The sequence below is a fragment of the Balaenoptera ricei genome, chromosome 15, assembly GCF_028023285.1.
Source record: "Balaenoptera ricei isolate mBalRic1 chromosome 15, mBalRic1.hap2, whole genome shotgun sequence".
NCBI lineage: Eukaryota > Metazoa > Chordata > Mammalia > Artiodactyla > Balaenopteridae > Balaenoptera > Balaenoptera ricei.
The window spans coordinates 1,138,986-1,159,516 of NC_082653.1; the positions used below are offsets into that span (position 1 = coordinate 1,138,986).

A 20,531-nucleotide genomic window follows, 5' to 3' on the forward strand; every position below is an offset into this window, starting at 1 on the left:
CCCCGGCTCCCCTCAGACCCTCGGGCCTTGGCAGTATCCCCTGCCACCTCGCCTGGGCAGGAGGGGCTGAGCCCCGCAAGGAACAAAGGCCACATTGTGTCTCTCTGGTGGAGACACAGCGCTGGCACCGGACCCTGCCTGGTGAGGAGGGGCAGCCCCTGCGCGCATCTCCGAGGTGTCCCGGCGTCCGTGGAGGCTAGCCGGGCGACGGCGAGGAAGCTATGGGGCGACAAGATTGTGCCCGCCGTCCCCAGGGGCCCCGGGCTTCCCGGCTCCCTCGCTGACCCCGGGGCGAGGCGGGGAGCTTATTCCCTGGCTGTGCAGCTCAACGCCGACCTCAGAGCCACGTACCCCCACCCCGGCCGCCTTCCAAGGCGAACCCAGTGCACCGGGGTCCCGCGCTCACCTGCGCCTCGGTCACGGTCACGGTGGCGGCCAGCAGCTGCCCAAGCAGGAGCAGGGCCAGGGCGGGGGCTCCGGCCATGGCTGCACACACGCTCTGAGCGGAGCCGGCGGGGTGGCAGTGGCCTGAGCTCGGCTCGGCGGGCGGGGCTGGTGGTGGGCTGGACGCCAGTTCCCGCCCCACTGGCCCTCACACAAGCCCCCCATTCAGCTGGGCCCACCTGGGTGGGCGGGGGCTTCTGCGCTGCCCCGAGCCTCCCTGCCGAGCCAGTCAGGGGAAAAAAAGAAACCCAGTGGCATTTTTTTGGCCAGCCTCTGAGTTAAAATTATCCTGGGACTGGTGAGTTTCACACATACACCTTTTAGCAAGAAAGAAAGAGGCTCTTTTCTCCCCTTGGTCCTCGACCAGGGTGTGGAGAGGGGGAGTCCCACGTTGAAGGGCTCCTTTGGAGAAGGGGCAGTCCTAGTCCTGTCAGCGGGGTGGGTGAGTCCCATACTCCTCCGCAGGGTCCTGAGAGGGACCCAGGCTGCCCAAGGCCCAGGAAGACCCCCAGAGAGGGTGAGCACGCCTGTGCCAGGGGTCAGACAGGGCCCACCACGGCCCCGGTTCCCACTCCAGGGCCCTGCCGTGGGCAGAATAGACTCTAGGGCCATGCCTGCTAGGCTGGAACGCCGCCCCCAGGGCCCTCTCCCCAAACTTTAACTGTACTGAGTGGTCCATCCATGTGAACCAGCACAGGCAAAGGCCGGACTCTCACCCGGCACACCCCCACCAAGAGCCAAGTGGGGGCCCTGCAGAGAGGAAGGAAGGCCCACCGTGATCCTGAGGCCCAAGCAAAAGCGTGATGAACAGGAGCCCTGAGGCTGGTGTTGGCTGTTCCCGTTTCTCACAAGCCTTGGCAGCTCAGGGGTTGCCAGTTTGGCACGCTCTGCTTCACCCCGGGAGCACATGGGGACAGCAGGGTACAGGGCAGCACCTGGGGCCAGGAGGACACAATGACCACCCCCCGCCCAGGGGACACTCAAACATCCAGGTCACCTACAGAGCTCACTGAATGCTCAGAATCCCAGTCCCGCCTCAGGTGTCTGAGTCTTTAGAATTCCCTGGGAAATGCTACTTTAGGATGAGCTTCATTTCTGCAGGTGAGAACTCAGGACTTTTGAGATGACGGGAATTAGCCCAGGAGGGAGCCTGCAGCGAGGCAAACCGAAGCAGTTAAAAACCTCCCTTCCCTGTCGGGTTCAGCTGTGGGCTGCTCATCAGGCTTGGCCGCACCCTCCAAAGGGAGGGTGAATTCTATCAGGAAGGGCCAAGAGAATCTCCAAAGTTCCAGCCTTTCAGCCAACTCAGAGTCATCTTAGGACATCCTCAGAAATGCAGGGTGGGGCTGGGTGTGAGGCAAGCAGCTTCACCCCACCCCTACCTCTAAGGCACCTCCTGCCCGGCGCCCTCTCCTTCCTGCGCTCGCCTGCCTGACAGCGCCAGAGGGCTCCTGCTGGACCAGACTCAGAGGAAGCCTGGCTGGGAAGTCAAGGGAGACCTAGTGCCTGGAATCCCACTCCCCCTGCCTTACAAACCCACTCCCAGCTCTGTGCAGACCCTCCCACCTGCTGCCAGGAAATACCCTCCCCCTGGAGAGCAGCCCCTGCCTCGAAGCCCAGATAGCCACAGTGGCCTGGGGAAGGCCGCAAGGCTGGCCTCACATCCACCTGTCAGAGTCCGGTGTCACTGCCCACCTGTTTCGGGCCATCCCTCTCCCCGAAGCTTGCGGGTCAGGTGGGCCCGAGCTGCCTGCCCTCCCGTCCCCAGGCCCCACTGCTGGGCACAGACATCCGCCCCCCAAGGGTTGCTCCGATGGGGTCCACTTCTCACTTCACACTCCAAGCTTCTCCATCTGAACCTGAGCCCCATAATGGCCTGGACGAGGACCTGATGACACTATGCCCCACACCCACCCCAGCGAGTGGCTGCCAGTTTGTCCATCCCCCTCCCCACAGGAGCATGAAAACGGGACCCAGGTTCCAGCCCCTAACTCCCTCCCCCTCCCCCCAGGTGTGCCCTCCATCACTTCCGAGTCTCCTCATCCTTGGTGTTGATGTGGAAAGGAAGGCAGCGGTCCTGGCACGGGGGGCAAAGCCAGGTTCAGGGGTAGCATGTCCTGCGGGGTGGGGGCTGCCGAGGGAGGGAGGCACTCCGTTCCCACGCCGGGTGGGAGGGCCCAGGGGGTCCCTGTGTGGAGGACCGATGGGGTGAGGGGCTGCTGCGGCTGCCAGGGGGGGGACAGAGGGGACAGAGCCACAGAGCGCACCACTGAGCCTGCTCCCCGAGGCACATCACGGAACCCCAAATCAGGGCGCACTGAACACTGCTCCCACGCTCCGGAACCGGTGACAAAAGGCAGCCGAGGGACCAGCTGTCCAGCCCCAGAGGCTCTGGGAAGCTGTGGGGTCAGGGTGCCCAGGAGGCCTGCACCACTGCTGCACCCCAGGCACTCCCACGGGCAAAGTGGTGCCACAGCCGGGCCACGTGCACCCAGAGGGTGTCCAGCCAGCATCACTCATGAGACCAGCCCCTCCCCTGCCCCGGCCACCCACAGGGCCACCTTCGACGCCCAAACACTCAAAGTCAAATGAGTTTATTCAGAAAAGGCCTCTGCGCCAGACTAAGAAAATGGTACCCTCTCCCACCCCCCAGGCCATGAGGAGCCAAGTTACAGAGGTGGGGGGCGGGCAGCAGCACAGAGGACGAAAGAGGCGGGAAGTGAGGTCGAGGAAAGAAGGGTGCTGAAGCCCTGGCCTCCCCAAGGGCGGGACCTGCCCTGCCAGCAGTTGCAGTAGCGGCTGCAGTGACCCGCAGGGAGGGGCCCGCAGAGCTGGGCGCTGAGGACAGTGGCGACACGGCTCCCAGGCCTGCGGCAGGGCCCCGGGCGTCCCCTTCCCTAAGGCTCTCCGGGCTGGACAGAGGGCCCTGCCTCCGTGGGCTCTGCCCTCTCAGCCCTCTCATCCACCTCGGGTCCTGCAGTGGCTGGGCTCCCGGGGGCACCCCGCTCCGGCCCTGCCTGGCCATCTGCTTCTTCTTTGACCCCATTTTCACCCTCTTCAGCCACGGGGCACCCTGAAGGGGCAGGGGGCTGGGTGGTGGCCAGCGTCAGGGTGCCATCACCTGCTGCCACCCCAGTGCCGTCCCTGGCACCCTGGTCCGTCTTCCTTCGCTTCCTCACCTCATCAGCCACCTTGGCCTCCAGGGGCTGGGGGCAGGGCTGCTCGGCCTCCTCCGGGGCTTGGCTGCCCACTTCCTGGGTCTCCGCCCCGAGGCTGCCCTGGCTGAGGGCACAGCCCTCCAAGTTCAGGGCGATCTTCTCCACCTCCGAGGCGCTCGGGCCCGGCTCCCCCGGGGCCCGCTCCCGCAGATTCGCCTCCAACTTCCTCTTCTTGCTCTCCTTGGGGTTTGGAGACTCTGGCCCCTGCTCCTCGCCCGCCTCATCTCCCTGGTCCTTCTCCAAGGCTCCAGCGTCCTGGGGCTCTGTGCCGGGAGGCTGGGGACCCTGGGCCACCGGGTCCCCCTCCTCATGCCTCCCTGGCCCGCAGGTCTGCCCCTGGGCTCCGGCCTCAAGGAGGGGGTGCCCAGGGCTCTCCTCCCCGTCGGCCTGCCTTGGGCGGGCTGGCCGGGGCGAGCAGGGAGGAGAGCACGGCCTGAACTTCTGCAGCTTGTCGTGGGGCCCCCAGACGAACCTGTAGCGGGGCCGGAAGTGCTCCCAGGCGAAGTACAGCAGCTCACGGCGCTGGTGCCGGCAGCGCACGGTGAACACAAAGTAATCCAGGGCGCTGTGCCGGACGCCCGGCAGCTGCCGGCGCACCAGCGTCTCCTCCAGGAAGAAGCGGGCCAGGGGCGCCTGGTAGTGCTCCAGGCCCAGCTCCCCCAGAGACTTGAGGATGCGGGTGATGCGGAGGTTGTTGTGGCTGTGCCTGGAGGGGACAGGGGGCGCTGGCAGGGCTACGCGGGGGTGGGCGGCGCTCAGCCAAAGCCCACCCTTCCCCCCACCCCCACCCCAAGGGCCTGACGTCCACCAGCAGAGACACTGCGGCCCACAGGCCCGTCCCCGTCCCCACCTGCTCCCCCTGCAGGGCCCCGGTCCCTGAGAAGACGGCCTGTGAACCTGGATCATGTAGATGAGGGATTGGGATGCATCCTCTAGAAGGGTGACTGTCCCCTTGGTCCCATAGAACACCCACCCCCACCTCAGCTGGAAGAGGACCAGGTGGGGACCCTGCAGAGGCGGGGGCTTCAGTTACCCACGGGCAAGGGTGGTTGCACCATCAGCAGAGTCGCGCTCTGTGCCTCCCCCAAGCCCTGCGTTTCCCAAGGCGGGAGAGGGGGGCGTGCCTGCCACTCCCAGCAGGTGCAAGGCTCAGGGACGCTGTGAAGGTGCTGGAGCCCCCGACAACCTGACCCACGCCCACGTGGGCAGGAGGGCACAGCCAAGAAGCCTGTGGACTCACGCGGCTTTCTTTAGCTCTCACACCCCTATCAGGCAGGGTCCACCCACGCTCTGCAAGCAAGGAGGACGCCCAGAGCCTCCGGCACCCGCCCTGCAGGCCTCCTCCCCAGAGGTGCTCCTCCCCACCTGAGACCGGCCGTGCGGACCCCCAAGCTGCTGGGCCCGGGCTGAGGGGCGTCCTCACCAGTTGAGGTTCTGGAAGCGCTTCTGGTAGTTCTGCGCTCGGCACACCCGGCCCGTGTCTCGGTCCTTGAGCTGGATTCCGAAGAAGCCCAGCATGAGCTCGTAGGCCTGGACCAACCGCTTCCTGACCTCTGTGGAGCTTTTAAACGCCTGGAAAACGCCCCCGGAGAGCAGCAGGGAGCTCAGGGTGGCGCCAATGCAGTTATGGGGCCGCACGCCTCCCTCGGTCCCCGATTCATCCCGGGGCTTCGGCTCAGCCCCTTAGGGTGAAGTGCCACGGTGCAGAAGTCCAGGGATGCTCTCTTCACGCAGAGCTGCCGCAAGGTCTCTCCGAGGCCTGAGGTGCTGCCGTGGCCCCAAGAGGAACTCCCTGACCTGAGAGGGGACCTCAGGGACTCCAGGGCTGGACACGGGGCAGCAAGCACCCACCCTGTCTCCTCGGTGCACCTGCTTGGCCTCTCTCGCGGGCTCCTTGGTTCCTGGAGCCCCCTCCCGACCATCCAGGGCAGCCCCAACCCAGCCCAAACCAGGGCTGCCCAAGGCAGAGCCCGGTCGCTCTGACTCCGCTCGTGGCCCCTGCCCTGGACCCCTGGATGTGAGCAATCCTCACAGGCGGATTTCTCTGGAAGCCTGCAAGGAGCACTGGGGGCAGAGGCGAGGCCCACTTGGGAGGGAAGATAATTACACGGCTGGGGGGGAGGGGCTCCTCTAGCTCCTGTACCCCCAGCAGCTCCTGAAGGGGCACGCGAACCCCTGTGGCCAGCCAGGCCCCTCCCCTGGCCTTTAGAGCTCACCTCGACCTCTTGGAGCGTGAGGGGCTTGGCGTGACAGTTTACTCCTGGCTCCCGCAGGGGAAACAGCCTGTGAAGGAAGAGATGGCACGGGCCCCATCAGTTGGCAGACACGGGCCACCAGCCACTTGGCACGCGTTGGCTGGGCAGCCTGGGGCGGCTCTCCGCTTGCCTCCGGGGGCTGGCTGGACCACACACGTGCCACGGGTTCTCACCAGTCAGTAAAGCCAAGGGGCAAGCGTGGGAGAGCTCCAGGGAGGGTGCCCAGGATGAGGGCCCAGGACAGACCCACCTACAGAAGTCCCAGCCCGCCCATTCGGCAGCAAGGGCACCTGCCAGCCACCCCCCGGGAAGCCCTCCATTCCTTTTCATTTTCACATTCTTCTGTTCCTCCCATCATTAACGCTGTGGAATTATTCCCCGGGAAACCCTGTGCCCCAGGTTGGCTCCCTGCAAGCTGTCCTTAAAGGACACTGCGTTTGTGGGGCAGCATCCGGGGGCGCCTCAAGGCACCGTTAGAACCCGCCCCCGCGGCAGAGGGGCTCCGCGGACAGGCTCGTGGGGCCTCCAGCCAGCTGGTTTGCTGCTTTTCCTGTCCCCCAAGACCGGTGTCAGCTCCCAGGGGCAGAGGCTGTTTACAGCTGGAGAACCCAGAAGAACCCAGACTGCAGGACCCGGTCTCCCCTTAGCTGGTCCCGCCTGCAGTGCCAGGCACTGGGCGCTGAGGGCAGTGCACCTGCTCAGTAAGCGCTGTGCCTGGGAGAGGCGGAGCCAGGCTCCAGCCTGGGCGGGGCCTCAAGCCCCTCCTCCGGAGCCCCGCCCCAAAACCTCGGCCCCGCCCTGCCCACTCACCACTGGATGTAGGAGTGATTGTCCTCCAGGAGGTCGTACTCTTCCTTCCAGTTCTGAAGAATGTCCTCAATGAAACAGCCTGGGAGCCCCACGGGGACAAGTCAGCCAGGGCTCCCGAGAGCCCCTCCCCCCACCGCCCTCTGCCCCTTTCGTGAGGACCTCGGGGCCTGGCAGCTTCAGGTTGTGCACAGCTCATGTGATTTTAACCCCACTTTGGCCGACTGCCACTCTGCCACCTGGAAAGCAGACCCTTATTGCTGATGGAGGGCAGACCTGAGTGGGCAGGCCCCATCAGGGAAGGACAAGTGGTCCCAAACCTGCACCTGTCTTTGCAGAAGGGGGGCCTCGCCATACCCCGCAAAGCACAGGCTGCTGGCCAGAATTCTGCCCTCAAACAGAACCTGCAGCCAAGCCCCACCCTGCAGCCTGGTCTCCCGCAGGGCAGCCCGTGTTTCTGCAAAGGGCCAGGAGGGGAACACTTGAGGCTGTGCGGCCACCGGCCTGTGCCGTGGCAGGAAAGCAGCCACAGACAACACGTACGTGCAAGGGCACGGGTGGGTTCCAAGGAAACCTCACTACAGACGCTGAAATCTGAATCTCATATGATTTTCACATGTAACAAAATGTTATTATATCTTAAATCTTCCCCAACCATTTAAAAACGTAAAAACTGTTCTTTCCTGTTAGCTTACACATGCTGCTTTCCCACTATAGAGGGAGAGTCGGGTAGTCGGACAGAGACGGTGCGGCCTGCAAAGCCACCAACGTTCATTGCCTGGCCCTTCGGAGCATGTTCGCCAGTGGATCCAGGCCAAGAGTTGGGGCCCTGGCAGCCCCTCAGCAGCTTCCAGGGGGCACCGTGGGGCTATCTGAAAGCCACGTGTCCAAACCAGGTCCCAGCAGACCAGACAGGCAGAGGGGAGAAGGGAGCCCCCCGAGGCTGGAGCTGCCAGCAGCCGAGCAGGTACACACCGTTAGGCAAGAACCGAATCTCGTTTTTGTAGAAACTCAGGTTGGGCATGTCACCATTGCCATCTCCTTCCACCAAATCCTGAGGAGCCAGAGAAAGGTGCCAGTCAGGACATCACCAAAACAGGCTGCCTCCAAGGGCCCCTCACACTAAAGCATTCCTGGGATGGGTGGGAGGGAGGGGGTGTCTGCTCTTGGCCCGTGAACCTCCAGACATCCTGAAGGCTGGTGAAGACCCCAAGTGCCAAGTCTGGGCCCCCCACCCCACAGGTGAGGACCAGCCTCCACACTTGGGGGACAGCAGCCACCTCTGACCACCAGCAACGACCTTCCCCTCACCAACGTGGGCCAGGGCTGGGAGGTCCCCTTCATCTGCACCCCAGAGACAGCCCAGGGATTGCCTGAGACTCTTGGGTGCAGGGAGCCGGGGCTGAGGGAAAGGAGGATGTGAGATGGGCTAGCGGTGCCGGGCCTCCTGTGGACGAGCTGCCAGCTGGCGCCGTCACGTGTTTTAAAGGTAATGGCACTGAGATGGGAGTTAGGGCGCCGTGCTGTCACCCCATGATTAAGCGAAGGAACAGCAGGCCCAGCTGGGGTGTCCGGCAGGACGTGGGACATTGTCTGAGAAGGGCTGATGGGACACTGTCCAGCTGGCCTTCTCCGGGAGGAGGATTTGGTCCTGGGTGGGCGGCAGGGGGCAAGGGCGCTGCAGGCAGCTACCTACCGGGTAGTGGTGCCGGTACCTGCGTGTGTCCCGCACCGCTCGCCAGTTTCGGGACCCTGTCACCTTGAGCTGGAAAGAGAGGAGACTGGATGAGACCCCCCCCAAGGAGACCCTCCCCACTCCTCAAGGCAGCCAGCAAGCAGGACCCACCCCATGGAGCCCCCATCCTGGTGACGGCAGCAAGGACCTGGGCTAGCTGTCAGCAAAATCAGAGGGGGTCGGAGTAGCTGGAGTGCGGCTGGCCCCCTGCTGCTTGCTCCAGCCCTCAGGAACCCCAGGCCAATGTGCATTCTTGGGGTGGAGCCCCCCTAACTCTAGCTTCACTTTCTCCTCCCATGTTTGCTGGCTACCCTGCTTGGATCACACCCCAGGACCTTGCCCTGGGAACCCCGCCTTTCCCAGCACTTCCTCCTTGCACTGTGCTCTAAGTTGTCACCTAAGGGTCTGCGTCCCTAAGCGTAGTGGCCTTGCCAGGAGGGGCCCCAGATGCTTCCCCTGGTGGGCTTCTTAGCCAGATGCCAGTTTGGCCAATGGACAGCAGATGAAACTGAAACTCAGCAGAAGCTGGCCCCACCCCTCCATCAGTTTCCATTTGTCTGCCTCCCTGGGTCATCTCAAGAGAATGGGTCCTGACCGATGCTGGTCACGTGCACAGCTCAGAGCAGGGCCAGCCCCACAGATGCACAAATGACAGAGCCCAGGACGAAGCACCAAAAAGCCATGCTGGGACCCAGTGTGGGGCAGCCAGAGAGGACCATGGGGGCCCCTGCGGGAGAGGGGATAGGGACTTTGTAGAGGGACAGAAGCCATAGCAGGAAGGAGACAGGAAAGAGGTCAGAGGATTGTGGGCATCTCACAGGGAGGTCAAGGTGCCAGAGCACTGCTTTAGGAGCGTGGCCCATGGAACTATGGTGGTGACAGTGTCCTCTCACCTAAGCTGCACCATGCCCAGTGGGCATCTGCCTGCGGAAAGAGCCAGATTCCTGCCCTGTGACTCCTGTGACCCTGACCACTACCCAGCCTACCTCCCTGAAACACTAGAGAAGTGCCGAGGCCGCCGGCCTTCCAGCCAGGCCCAGGAGCCCCTTGGGGTCCCTCTCGCTGACTGACCACTCCAAGACACAGAGAGAAACCTGAAAAACCAGAGCTCTCATCTGCTACAGGGAGAATCCATCCCCGACACCACACAGGCTGGAATTCAAGACTCCCTAGACATGGTGCCAGGACGCCCTCATCCCAAAGTGAGGGGGACACATGGTGTCAGCTACCACTTGGGGCCTTCCCTCTTACCCGGAACCCCAGCTGCACCCACTCCGGGAATGTGACACCTGGCGAGCGCTAGCAAGTAACCGCTGGTAATGATGAGTAACCATGGTTATGACAAGTAACCAGTGGTGACAACGAGTAACCGGTGGGCACAGCCGGCCACCCTGGCGCAGGCACGCCACACACATGTAGCCTCCAAGGCCACCTCCAAGACGACGTGAGGTCAGCCCCAGCCAGAGTGGGTGGGTGCTACGCTGAGGATCAGTGGGGGTGGGGCAGGCTGAGGGCTCCGGGGCCTGAGGGAAGCTGGAGTCCTGGACAGCGGGGCAGGGTGAGGTGCCCCCCGAGCGGCGCCAGGGTGGAGGAGGGAGCTCCAGGAGGCCGAGAGGAGCAGTGGAGGGGGCCAGCACTGAGGGCTGGGGCCTCTTCAGAGGACAGAGCCAGGGCCTGAGGCTGGGGCAGGACAGAGAGGAGTCCAGGATGTGCGGGGCCACCCCCTTGAGGAGGTGTCCTTACGCAGATCTGGTCCTGGGGACACGGGTCTGAGGGTGGCCCTGGATTCCCTGCAAGGTGCCCTGGTGCGGGGGCGGGGGGTGCGGGGGAGGGGGTCGGGCGGATCTCAGGGTGTCCTGGGGATCACGATGGGGGAGGAGGACAGGGCAGGGAAGAGGGCAACCGCTGGAGATGGGGAGCCGGGCCCCAAGCCGGGTCTCCGGGAGGGGCCTCCACACCCGGCCCCGGGGTCGGGGGGGAACGATTTTCCAGGAGCCGGGCCTTGCCCCCTATTCCAACGCGGCCTCCCCAGGGGCGCCGGGTACCCAGCGCGCGGGGGCGGCACCTGGAACGCGCTGGGCCGCGGGTCCGCCTCGGCCTCCACGTCCCCCGGAGCGCCGGCCTCGCCATCCTCGTCGGCCCCGGCCCTAGGGCCCTCGCCGTCCTCCTCCTCGTCCTCCTCCCAGGTTGAGTCGCAGTCCGGGTCCTCCATACTCCGGCGGCGGCGGGACCCGCTCCGGCGGAAGCGAAAGTGATAGAGAGAGGAAGCGCGGGGGCGTGCCGGGGGGGCGTGCCGGGGGCGTGCCGGGGCGTGCCGGGGCGTGCCGGGGGGCGGGCCCGGGGCTGCCGACTCCGTCCGCCCCGCCCGGAGGAGGCCCATCCCCAGGAGGCCGCCTGAAGGCTGTCCCTCTGGAGGAGGCCCATCACCCCGAGAAAGCCCCTCCGGAGGACGCTCGCCCCCTTCCGCCGTGAGGTTGCCCGCCACCCATGCCCACCTTGGTGGTTTCTCCCTGGAGAGGCCCCCTGGAGGATGCTCCCCGAGGACACCCCCTCAGGATCCGCCCAGAATATCCCTTTCCCCTGGGAAAATGTCCCCCAAAAAGATGTTTCCCTGGAGGATGCTTGCCTCCCCAACCCACCAACCTGAAAAGTCTCTCTTCCACTGTCCGGGAATGTTCCCCTCCACCCTGAGATCCCCACCCTGGAGATCTTTTCCTTGGAGGATGCTTACCTCCTAGAAGTCCAGAACCATCCCCTGGAAGAAGCCCCGCCCCCATGCCCTCCTCAGAAGAATGTAGCCCAGGATGCCCTCTCCTCTGAGGATGTTTCCAGAGGGTCCCTGTCCCCCAGAGCACCCCCCAGAATGTCCCTTCCCCTCCAGAACATTCCCCCTGGAGGATACCTCTCTCCACCATCGTGCCCTCTCAGGATGACCTGAGGCAGGATGTCCCCCGAAGGGTGGCCCCCCTGGCAGTTGTCCACAGTATGTCCCCCACCCCGTACGAATGTGTGGAGGATGTCCCCCCGCAAGGATGCCCCCAGGAGGACACCCCCTGGAAGTTGTCCCCCAGGTGTCCCCCCAGGATGCCCTCCAAGTGTCGGCTGGGGCAGCAGTCTCATCAGATTTCCTTCGGGGACTGAACTGCTTTCAAGCCCCCTCAGATGGTTGGTAGAAGCCATCTTCCTGGGCAGTAGGGCAGAGATCCCTGTGTCCCCTCCAAAGGTTCACAACTGGGCAGTTTTCTTCTTCAAGGCCAGCGGGAAAGTCTCTCTCCAGTAGAGAGTCCCATAGTGCAGTGTCCTCGTGGGTCTGCCCTCTTGTCCCCTTTGCTGCATTATAATGGTTATAAGAAAGCACAGGGGCTGCCTGCACTTACGAGGGGGCACCAGGCAAAGATCCAAACACCTGGAGGCAGAAATGACCGGGGATCATCCTCAGGGCTGTTCAATACAGACTGAGGCCCAGCCCAGCCCCTGGGGATGCTGACCTCGCCCAGCCCTGCAAGTCAGCTAGCAGGCCTCAGGGGACGTGACAGTCCTCAAGCTGTGCAGCTGGGGACGACCCAGAGCTGAACAGAACCTGCCAATCTTGGCCGTGGGCACAGCTAAAGACCTCTTTTGGTGCTGGTGCCAATTCCTTGCAGACTCACCAACCTGTTACCTCTCTGGGTACCGTCTTGCCTGGACGACTTTCTAAAAGGACAGTGGTGACTCTGCCAAAGGTATGGAGCTCTGGGCATTTCTGCAAATCGTCTGCCACCGATGGCCTGGGCAGGTGTCCCGAGGAGCAGGCGACAGAAGAGCTGCCAGGCATCGGGTGGGGCTGGCCCACCGCAGGCTGCGGCCGCGGGCCTGGCCTTCTTAGCTGACTTGCAGCTGGCCTCGGAGACCCTGGCTGTGACTTCCAGCCTCTGATGGGGGCACTGATGGGTGCTGGGGTGCCCTCCAGGGCTGGGCAGCTCTGAGAGCACGTGGGCGGGCAGGCTCCCCACCTCTGCCCCAGAGAACAGACAAGCATGCAGCGGAGACAGGGCCGTGGCCCCAGCCTGCGGCGCTCAGAGCACAGCCTTCCCACGGCTGCCTGCTGCCACACAAGGCTTGTTCTCAGACGCTGCCCAGCTTCCGCTTTACAAGTGCCAGTCACACCCAACTGCACCTGGGCTCCATCTAGATTCCCCTCCCCGTGGCAGGAGGTTACCTCCGAGGGTGTGATCTTCTGCTGGAGACTTACCCCACAGGGGCCCCCATGCAGCAGGTCTGACTGTGGGGTGCAAGCTTCTGCCCCAGCTTCCCACACAGGGCAGTCGGGCTGGAAGGCCAGGGCTGCTCAGGGTCGGCAGACCCGACCCAGGACACTCAACCTGACACAAGACACTGCCGGACAGCGTCGGCCCTGCCAGGGAAGCGGGTGCCGGCCTCTGACCCCACGCCAGGTGACCTCAGCCCATGGAGCTCCTGGCCTGGCCTCGTGGGCTCAGCCAGTTCTGACCTCCTGCTCCTGATGGTGGGGGACGGGTGGCATTCAATGTCCTCGTGGTTTGTCAAGATGAGGGCGAGCACCTTCGCCGTCACTCGGGAGGCCCGGCTGCGCCTCTCAACACAAGCTCAGCCGGAATTCTCACCGTCACGTTCGTTTGTTCTTGGGAAGGAGGCACCAGCTCCGGCTGGTTTGCTCTCTTGACATTCTGCATTTGAAGGGTTGCTTACATGCAACAAAGTAGCCACTCTGGAACCTGCTGTTACTAGGCTGTATATTCATTGTATCAAGTGATCCAGTACATCACAGTTAGCTTCAGTTATAAATCTTGAAAAGATACAACTTCCTATTGTAGGAGAAGTTAACTTACTTTGGTATCAAAATCACACAACTCCAGGTTGCTTTTTTGTGTTTTAATGTCCCTCAGTCAAACACAAGTGTACCTCGGTCAGCCCGGGGCCCAGGCTGTGGCGGGTCAGCCCCACGTCCTGCCTCCCTCCACATGCTCATTTGGTCTGTTTGCGAGTTACTCAAGAATACAAAAATAACCGCTACAAATTCTCTGTATCGGCATATAAAAACTGAGCAAAAAGTATCTCAGTGGTCTGTTACCTTAAAACAAAACATCTCAGAAAAAATACAACACAGGTTTAACTTCTGCAGTATTTTTTTTCATATAAAACACTAGTAAAATAGGCTTCTTAAAAATTAAATAGTGAAATACCAACCAAATTATATACATCGTTACAGTACAAGTGAATGAGGCAAAATACCCAGTTCTCAGTCTCTCGGGTGGTGGAGGGGCCGGCGCCCGCGGCCTGACGCTCTCCTGAGGCCGCAGTCAGGTGAGAGCGGTAGACAGAAGGACAGATGGACAAACGGGAAGACCGGGGCTCCTCAGAGCAGAGAGGCGGGTCGGTGTGTTATTGCTGGCTGTGCCCCGCTCTCTGCCCACGCAGCCTGGTCTGCAGGCCCGTGCCAACACTTAGCCACCGGCGCAGCTCGGCCGTCGTCACGAAGCCACAACTGTCCGGAGCGGACGTGGCCGGGGCTCACACCTCTCGGGTCTCAGCATCTGAACGGGTCCCATTCCGGTCGTCAAGGGCCATCTGAGCCCAGGCGCTCTGAGTGGCACCGCGGGAGCCTCTGGCAACCTGAGGGCAGGCAGCAGGCCTGGTGGCATTTGACCCGCCGACCGCCTGGTGACCACGGTGCCCGCCTGCTGTGAGCGTCTACGTCCGGCGCCGCTTGGCCGCGCTGGGGCTGGAGGGGTTGCTGTTGGCGGTCAGGACTTTGTCGGTGACCCGGCTGCGCTTCCGCTTGTCCGGCCCCTCTTTGGACCCCAAGTCTGAGTTGCTCTTGTCTTTGTCTTTGCTGGACTTTTCTGTTGCTTTCCCCAAGCTTCCTGAAGATGAAAAAACTGGGAGACAAAATCATTTGGCTGAAAACAGAATATCCAAAATTTTATTTCATCTTCCTGTTCAGTTTAAGAAATCTACACCTACATACATGACACTGACCCCCAAAAGGCTCCTCCCGAACTGGGGGTGCCCATGTGGCCTGCCCCTTGGGGGAGCGAGGCCCAGCCGTGCCCGTCTTTGCTCCTCGGGGTTCGCCCTGCACTGAGAAGGCCGCCACCCGTTCTACTTCAGTCGGACACCCTCCTGCACCCCGTGACCACTGACCGGGCCCGGGGCCAGGCTGCCCCGTGCCCCCCTCCCCGCCCCGTGCCGGCCCCGTGCGTGACCTCCCAGCGTGGGAGGCTCTGCCTGAGCAGACGGAAGCGGCCTTTTCAGCTGCTGAGCCAGGTGCCAGGCCCTGGCTGCCCGCGACGGGGAGGCCTTGCCAAGCTGGGGTGCTGTGCCCCTAGGGCCCCAGGAGGGGCGGGTGAGCTCCATACTTACCATCATCGGCCACATTGTGGGGGTCCACGTCTTCCTTCATTTCCTCGTTCGTTTCCTCCTCAATGACCACTTTTCCTGGGGGGAGACGGCCGACGGTGACCTAGAGCCTGGGGCAGTGGGCGCCGCAGCCCCACCCGACCTGCAGCGGCTCAGGCCAGGGGCTCCTCGTGACTCGGGAGGCGCGTATGTCCTTCAGGAAGTCCTCCCCCCGTCCCGGGGGCCCCCAGACCTCCCCCTCCAAGAGGGCCCAGCATCACCCGCCAGTGACGCTCACTCCCCGAGGCTCGTGACCTTCACCCTGACACCACCACCCTCGGCCTTTCCTAGTTCCCAAATATGCTCTCGCCCGAGTCTCACCTTCTCGGACTTCTTGAATGATTTCGTCTGGAAGGACGAAGTTCCTCTCTGGATTTGGGAATGGGAGAATCTCAGACTCGTGCTGATGGCAAACAGGGCATTTTGGGTTTTTTTAAGAAACAAAGAAGAAAATGTGATTTTAAAAGTCACGTTCAAAAGAAAATGTGACTAAAGATATGTAAGAGACAACTCAGGAGCGACCAATGAACACACGTGACTGTCTTGGGGGCTGCAGTGGGCAGGCGCAGGGCTGAGACCTTTCTTTTTTCTCTTGTGCAGTCTACGAGGGGCTGGCTTGTCACAGAGACCCAGACGAGGCAAAACTACAGTGCGAGCCACAGGCAGGCATCACGATGGGAAGAATAAGGGTTTAGTGTCACCTGAGATGATGCCGGGGCAGCTCCGCCGGCTGGCACGCCTTGGCACGCCTCCGGGGGCAGAATCAGGCAGCGCTGTCGTGCCGGCCTGGCCCGGCTGCGTGGGCTCCCCCTCCAGGAGAGCGCCTTCAGGGCCCGCGACAGCCGCGAGGAAAGGCCACGGTGCCTGGGTCCCGTCTCCGGGGGGAAGGAGCCAGGGAGGCAGGGAGAGCCACCCCCGTAGAAACCAGGTAAGCAAAGCAAAACGGAGGGAAGTCACACCCATGCCAGAGGGACAGAGACCCCGGAAACACGGACCGCCGGACGAGGAGAAAGGTGAGCTGGTGGGAAGGGTCTCTAGGGCGGGAGGGGGTTCAGGAGACAGGGCCTCCAGTCCCCAACTTGGGAGCTGTGCTGACAAGCCAGGCGGTCAGCATGTAAATGTGCCAACCAACATCCGGGAGCTTCGCAAACCCCGAGGGCGCCTGGGCTCACGGTCACCTTGTGGGGTGCGGTCCACAGACTCATATTTACAAGGCCCCAGGTGACCGAGGCATCAGCTCCATGGCGGTGCTGGGGTCTAAGGAAGCGAGGGGAGAGGGGCCAGCTGTCCTGGGCTGAGACCCCTGGGTGGCCCCCCACAGTGTCACGCGGGCCCTGTGCTGGGCGTCACAGCCACAGGACCCTGGAGCCAGTGCCTGTGCCCGAGAGCCAACTGTCTCCTACCGCACCAGGGCCCCCCAGGACAGGGGCCCTGCCACACTCATCTCTGTGTCTAGCTCCTGGCCGCCAGCCTGGAGTCGGGGTGCAGGAAGTTCCTGAGGGTCAGGTGACCCCCAACATGACAAGCATGGGAGCCCTGTCAAGCCTCTGAACACAGGAATTCTCGGGGAGCGGGGCCCCAGCTGGTGGGCACGGCCCCTCTGCAGGGCCTGCTTTAGTTTAGCGGCTTGTCCTCGAGTTTCCAGGGTACTGACTGTGGGCCAGGGGTTCAGATCCAGGGCCCAGCTGTCAGTTCCCCTTTCTATGGGAGATTGACAAGGCGCAAACGACTTGCCCAAGACCAACAGGGAGTGAGCGGCAGCGCGGTTTATGGACACAAGAAGGCCCGGGCTTCGCTCTCCACCTCACAGATGCGCAGCAGGTCTCAGCTGGGCGGCTGGGGCAGCCCCAAGTCCCAAGGAGAGGCAGAGCCTTGCCTAACCCCAGCACGGTCTCCCACCCTGCTGGTCACCTGACATCCCCGCTCCCACTCGTTCTCCAGACACCCCGGCCTCCTCTGCGTCCCCTGACGCACCAATGCCTGCTGCCACAGGGCCTTGACGCCTGCCATTCCTCTGCCGGGAATGCCCACCTGTCTTTTCTGCCGTCCTGGTTACCTAGCTAACCTTTTCCCCCTCAGACACAGCCAGCTGGGGGTTCCATGAGGCCTGGGCCCCTGCCTGCCTGGTTCTCACAGAAACCACCAGATTCATCTTAATAGGACTCAGACCCGGTCACCTCCCTGCCTAGAGCACTCGGAGACTTTCCACAAGGCTGACAACGGCCTAAGAGCCTCTCCCACGAGCTTCAGCTCCCTAGTTATCTCCTGGCGAGATCTTAATCGACCACCCCCCAAGCCCCCACCTAAGGTAGGTTCCAGGCAATAACTAGCTACCGTCGTTAGGCTTGTGTTTTTCGTAAAACTACTCAGAGCCATCTTGTTCAACAACTGGTCCCCTGTGGGACATCCCAGACATCAAGGTCCCTGAGGCCAGGGCCCGGCAAGGACCCAGGGAGAAGGCATGGAGGGGCTGCCTGCCCCCAGCTCTGCCCGGGGGAGGGAGGGGCTTTGGCCCTGGGAGGGCTGGGGAGGGTGGGGGCCTGCTCACCAGTGCCTGCATGTCATACATGGTGCTCAGGTGGTCCCAGATGACCTTGGAGGGGACCTGCCGCCCGATGTTCTGGCTGAATTTGTCTCGGATACAGATCATGTGGAAGTGCCGGTTCACACCTGCAGAAGAAAGGGGTCAGCTTGTGGGGAGGGGCGGGCCAGCAGGTAGGGTGGGGAAGAGAGGTGGGGGGCAAGGGGGCGAGAGGGGCAGTGGTTGGAGGGGGTGGGGGTTAGGGGAGCAGGGGTTGGGGGAAGGGGGAGAGAAAAGGGCAGGGGTCAGCGGGGAAGGAGCAAAGAGGGGCCGGGGTGGCTGGGCGCAGGAGCGGGCAGAGTCGGGCGGGGTTAGGGTACAGAAGGGGCAGCGGGGGCAGGAGCGGGGGCTGCGGGAGGGGGCGGCGTGCAGGGGAGGGCAGGGGTGGGGTGCGCAGGTGGGGGCAGGGTCGGCGGGGGTGCAGGCACAGGAGGCCCCGCCCCGTCCGCCCCGCGCGCGCCCCCGGCCGTTGCCCGCCGCCCCGCCCCCACGCGGGTGCGCGGCCTCGGCGCGGCGCTCCGCTCACCGACGGGCTTGTGGCCCAGCATGGCGTGGAACAGGCACACCTCCACCTCGGGGCTCCACACCACCGTCTCCTCGGCAGGGCTGGTGGCCGCCTCCCCCGGCCCCTTGTCGCCCGCCGCGCCGCCGCCGCCCACCTCAGCCTCCCCCATGGCCCGGCCGCCCAGCGACGAGCCCCCGGCGGGAGCTGGCGCGGCCACGGGCTCCGCGCAGGCGCACTCCACGGGGCGGGCGCGCGCTCGGTGGGTTCGCTCTCGGGCTCGCGCGCGGCGCCTGCGCAGGCGCAGCTGAGGGCTGGATCGCGGCGCCCCCTGGCGGCCCGGTCCCGCGGCGAAGCGCCGTCAGAGTGCGGATCACTGGAAGGCGTGGGTTTGTGGAGAGGGATGGAAACGCCCTAAATTAGGTTGTGGCGATATCTGCACGTGGCGATATCTGCACAGCTCGGGGTAAACCCCGCTGAACTGTACGCTTTAAATGGCGGAATTTCAAGTTACACCTCAGTAAAGCAGCTAAGAAGAAAAGCAACAGGAAACCTACAATGCCTGCGAGTGTGGGCTCCAAGAGCTTCCATTGCCCCTGGCCTGAGCGCTGCAGAGGGACTTCTGCGCACCGGGGCAGGGGTGTCCGGGCCCATCCTCCCCGACCCGGGCCTCTAGAGTGGTCGGCAGGTGAGCCCTGGCCGCGGAGGGGCGGGGCCTGGGACTGGGCGGAGTCTGGTCCGAGGGCGGGGCCAAGCGGGGCGTCGGCCTGGGGGCAGTCCCGTGACGAGTTCAAAGCAGCACCCAATCAAGGCCGCCGGTTCCGCCCCGCCCCATCCCCGCCCACCTCGGGCTTCTGCCCGCCCCCTCCCCACCAGGTCACGTCCACCGCGGTGCCCGGGGAGGGTGCTCTAGGCGAGGAACGCTCTTCGCCTGACGCTGAGTGTAGACTCTTCGTCGGGCTTCCGGGTCCCCTTCCGGCTCTGCGGCCTGCCAGCTGTGTGAGCCGGCAAGGCGCTGAGCCTCTCCAGGCCGCAGTGTCCTCCTCCGTGCAATGGGAGCGACGACGGCGCCTTCCCCCGGGGTGCTGATGGGGGCTGGTTTCTGCTTGGGCGACCCGGGCACACGCTCGGGCTTCTTAGCAAACATTTGGATCCACTCTGGCCAGCCTCACCCCCTGGGACAGCCCGGGGACTCAGAGCCTGAGTCTTGGCTTCCCATCCGTGAAGGGCGCTGCTGGCGATGCCGGCCCCCACAAAGTGGGGAGACGTGGCCCATAGAGGATTCCACAATGGCCCAGGGCCACCAGCCGTCCTGGGAGCCACGATGTGGCTGGACGTTGTGATTCCAGCTGGGCCTGTGCTCCTCTCCTCTCTCTGACGCACAGGTGGGGCTCCCCCCAGGGGGTTGCTGTGAGGTGGGAATGAAGCAGGGCCCAAGCCACTTAACACGGGCTCTGTCACACAGGAAGTGCTAACAGACAGTGGCCCTCACCGTTTATCTCCCTACTGTTCCGGACTCGTCGTGGTCCCTGCTCCTCCACCACATTCGCCCTCTGCTCATCCCCTGCCCCATCCCTGCCTTCTTCAATCTGGAGAGCCTCCTCCCCCAGGAACCGCCCCCCCGCCCCCCCGACTGCCTTGGCTGGTTTGTGCCCCTCTCCTGAAGTCTCTTCGGCCCTGCCTGGAGTCAGCTGTGCAGGATTATTTTCCCCGCTGCCCTGGAGGTTCTGGGGGCCGGCCTGTGTCTTGGTCCTCTGTGGTGGCCACTGCACCTGAACCGTGTTCGGCCAGCTGCTGTGGTCCACAGACACCTGGTTCCTTTCATTCTAGGCAGATTCTGGAATGCGTCCCTGGCAATCAGACTCGATGCAGAAAGACAGGTTGGACGATTTGGGCAAAAGGAAACCGTCTTCTCCACATCTTTCTTACTCGAAGCCTCCCAGTTACTGCCTGTTTGTCTGCTCCACCAACTCTACCTGTGGGTTCTGTGCCCGCCTCCGTGCCCAGCGTCAGGATGGAGCTGAATGCCGTGCTCAGCTGCCAGGATTCCTCTTAATTCCAGTGATTTGGCTCATTTCCCTGTGTCGCACAGATGTGAGCACAGTTGGAGCTAGACTTAGGCAGGATTAAGGAATCGGAAGCACTGTGCCTGCACCTTCAGCCTCTGGGTTTTGGTGAATCAGGCATCAGGCTTCAGAGCGATGCCCAAGCCTTGACTGCACTGGTGATTCAGCGTGGGTGCCTGGGCCATCTGGGAGTTATTTAGGATGAGCAGCCTCAAAATAAGATATGGAAAAAAGTTTTAAAAAGTGAAATGCAGCTGGATAGAGAGATGTGTGTGGGCCCAGTGTGTATCCTTCTGGGATGATCATGAGAGTCTGGGCTGAAGGAAGCCCCTTAGCCCATGAGTGGAAAGCTGCTGGTGAGAAATTCCTTTGTTACGGGCAGTTTCTTCCCACCTGGTTACGAAGGCAAGGGGTGGGTGTTGTCTAAGGATGAAACATGGCTGCTGGGAAAGAGGCGGTCACTCAGGTGTCATTAGCAGTTGATTGTTGAGTGCCTCCTGCATGCT

At 63.2% G+C, this 20,531-nt stretch overlaps 2 protein-coding genes across 4 annotated transcripts in view; both read right to left on the reverse strand.

Annotated features, from left to right (window-relative positions):
- Positions 1–10,709, reverse strand: part of COL9A3 (collagen type IX alpha 3 chain) — a 31,057-nt gene extending 20,348 nt beyond the window's left edge. For 2 of the 3 annotated variants that reach the window (XM_059896572.1, XM_059896574.1), the window contains exons 1-7: positions 10,525–10,709; positions 8,421–8,489; positions 7,700–7,778; positions 6,728–6,806; positions 5,879–5,945; positions 5,086–5,234; positions 3,624–4,368 (exon numbers count right to left, since the gene is read on the reverse strand). In XM_059896572.1, the coding sequence (XP_059752555.1) occupies positions 3,624–4,368; positions 5,086–5,234; positions 5,879–5,945; positions 6,728–6,806; positions 7,700–7,778; positions 8,421–8,489; positions 10,525–10,671 (1,335 nt within the window). In that variant the 5' untranslated portion in view covers positions 10,672–10,709. The remainder of the gene's footprint in view (positions 1–3,623; positions 4,369–5,085; positions 5,235–5,878; positions 5,946–6,727; positions 6,807–7,699; positions 7,779–8,420; positions 8,490–10,524) is intronic. The other variant, XM_059896573.1, reaches the window with a different exon arrangement.
- Positions 10,710–13,334: 2,625 nt separating this feature from the next.
- On the reverse strand, positions 13,335–18,152 carry MRGBP (MRG domain binding protein). Its single transcript, XM_059896746.1, has 5 exons — positions 17,984–18,152; positions 17,425–17,546; positions 15,198–15,279; positions 14,841–14,915; positions 13,335–14,356 (listed from the first exon to the last, which is right to left on the reverse strand). The coding sequence occupies exons 1-5, from the start codon at positions 18,129–18,131 to the stop codon at positions 14,169–14,171; spliced, it is 615 nt and encodes a 204-aa protein (XP_059752729.1). The 5' UTR covers positions 18,132–18,152; the 3' UTR covers positions 13,335–14,168.
- Between the last annotated feature and the right edge of the window lie 2,379 nt (positions 18,153–20,531).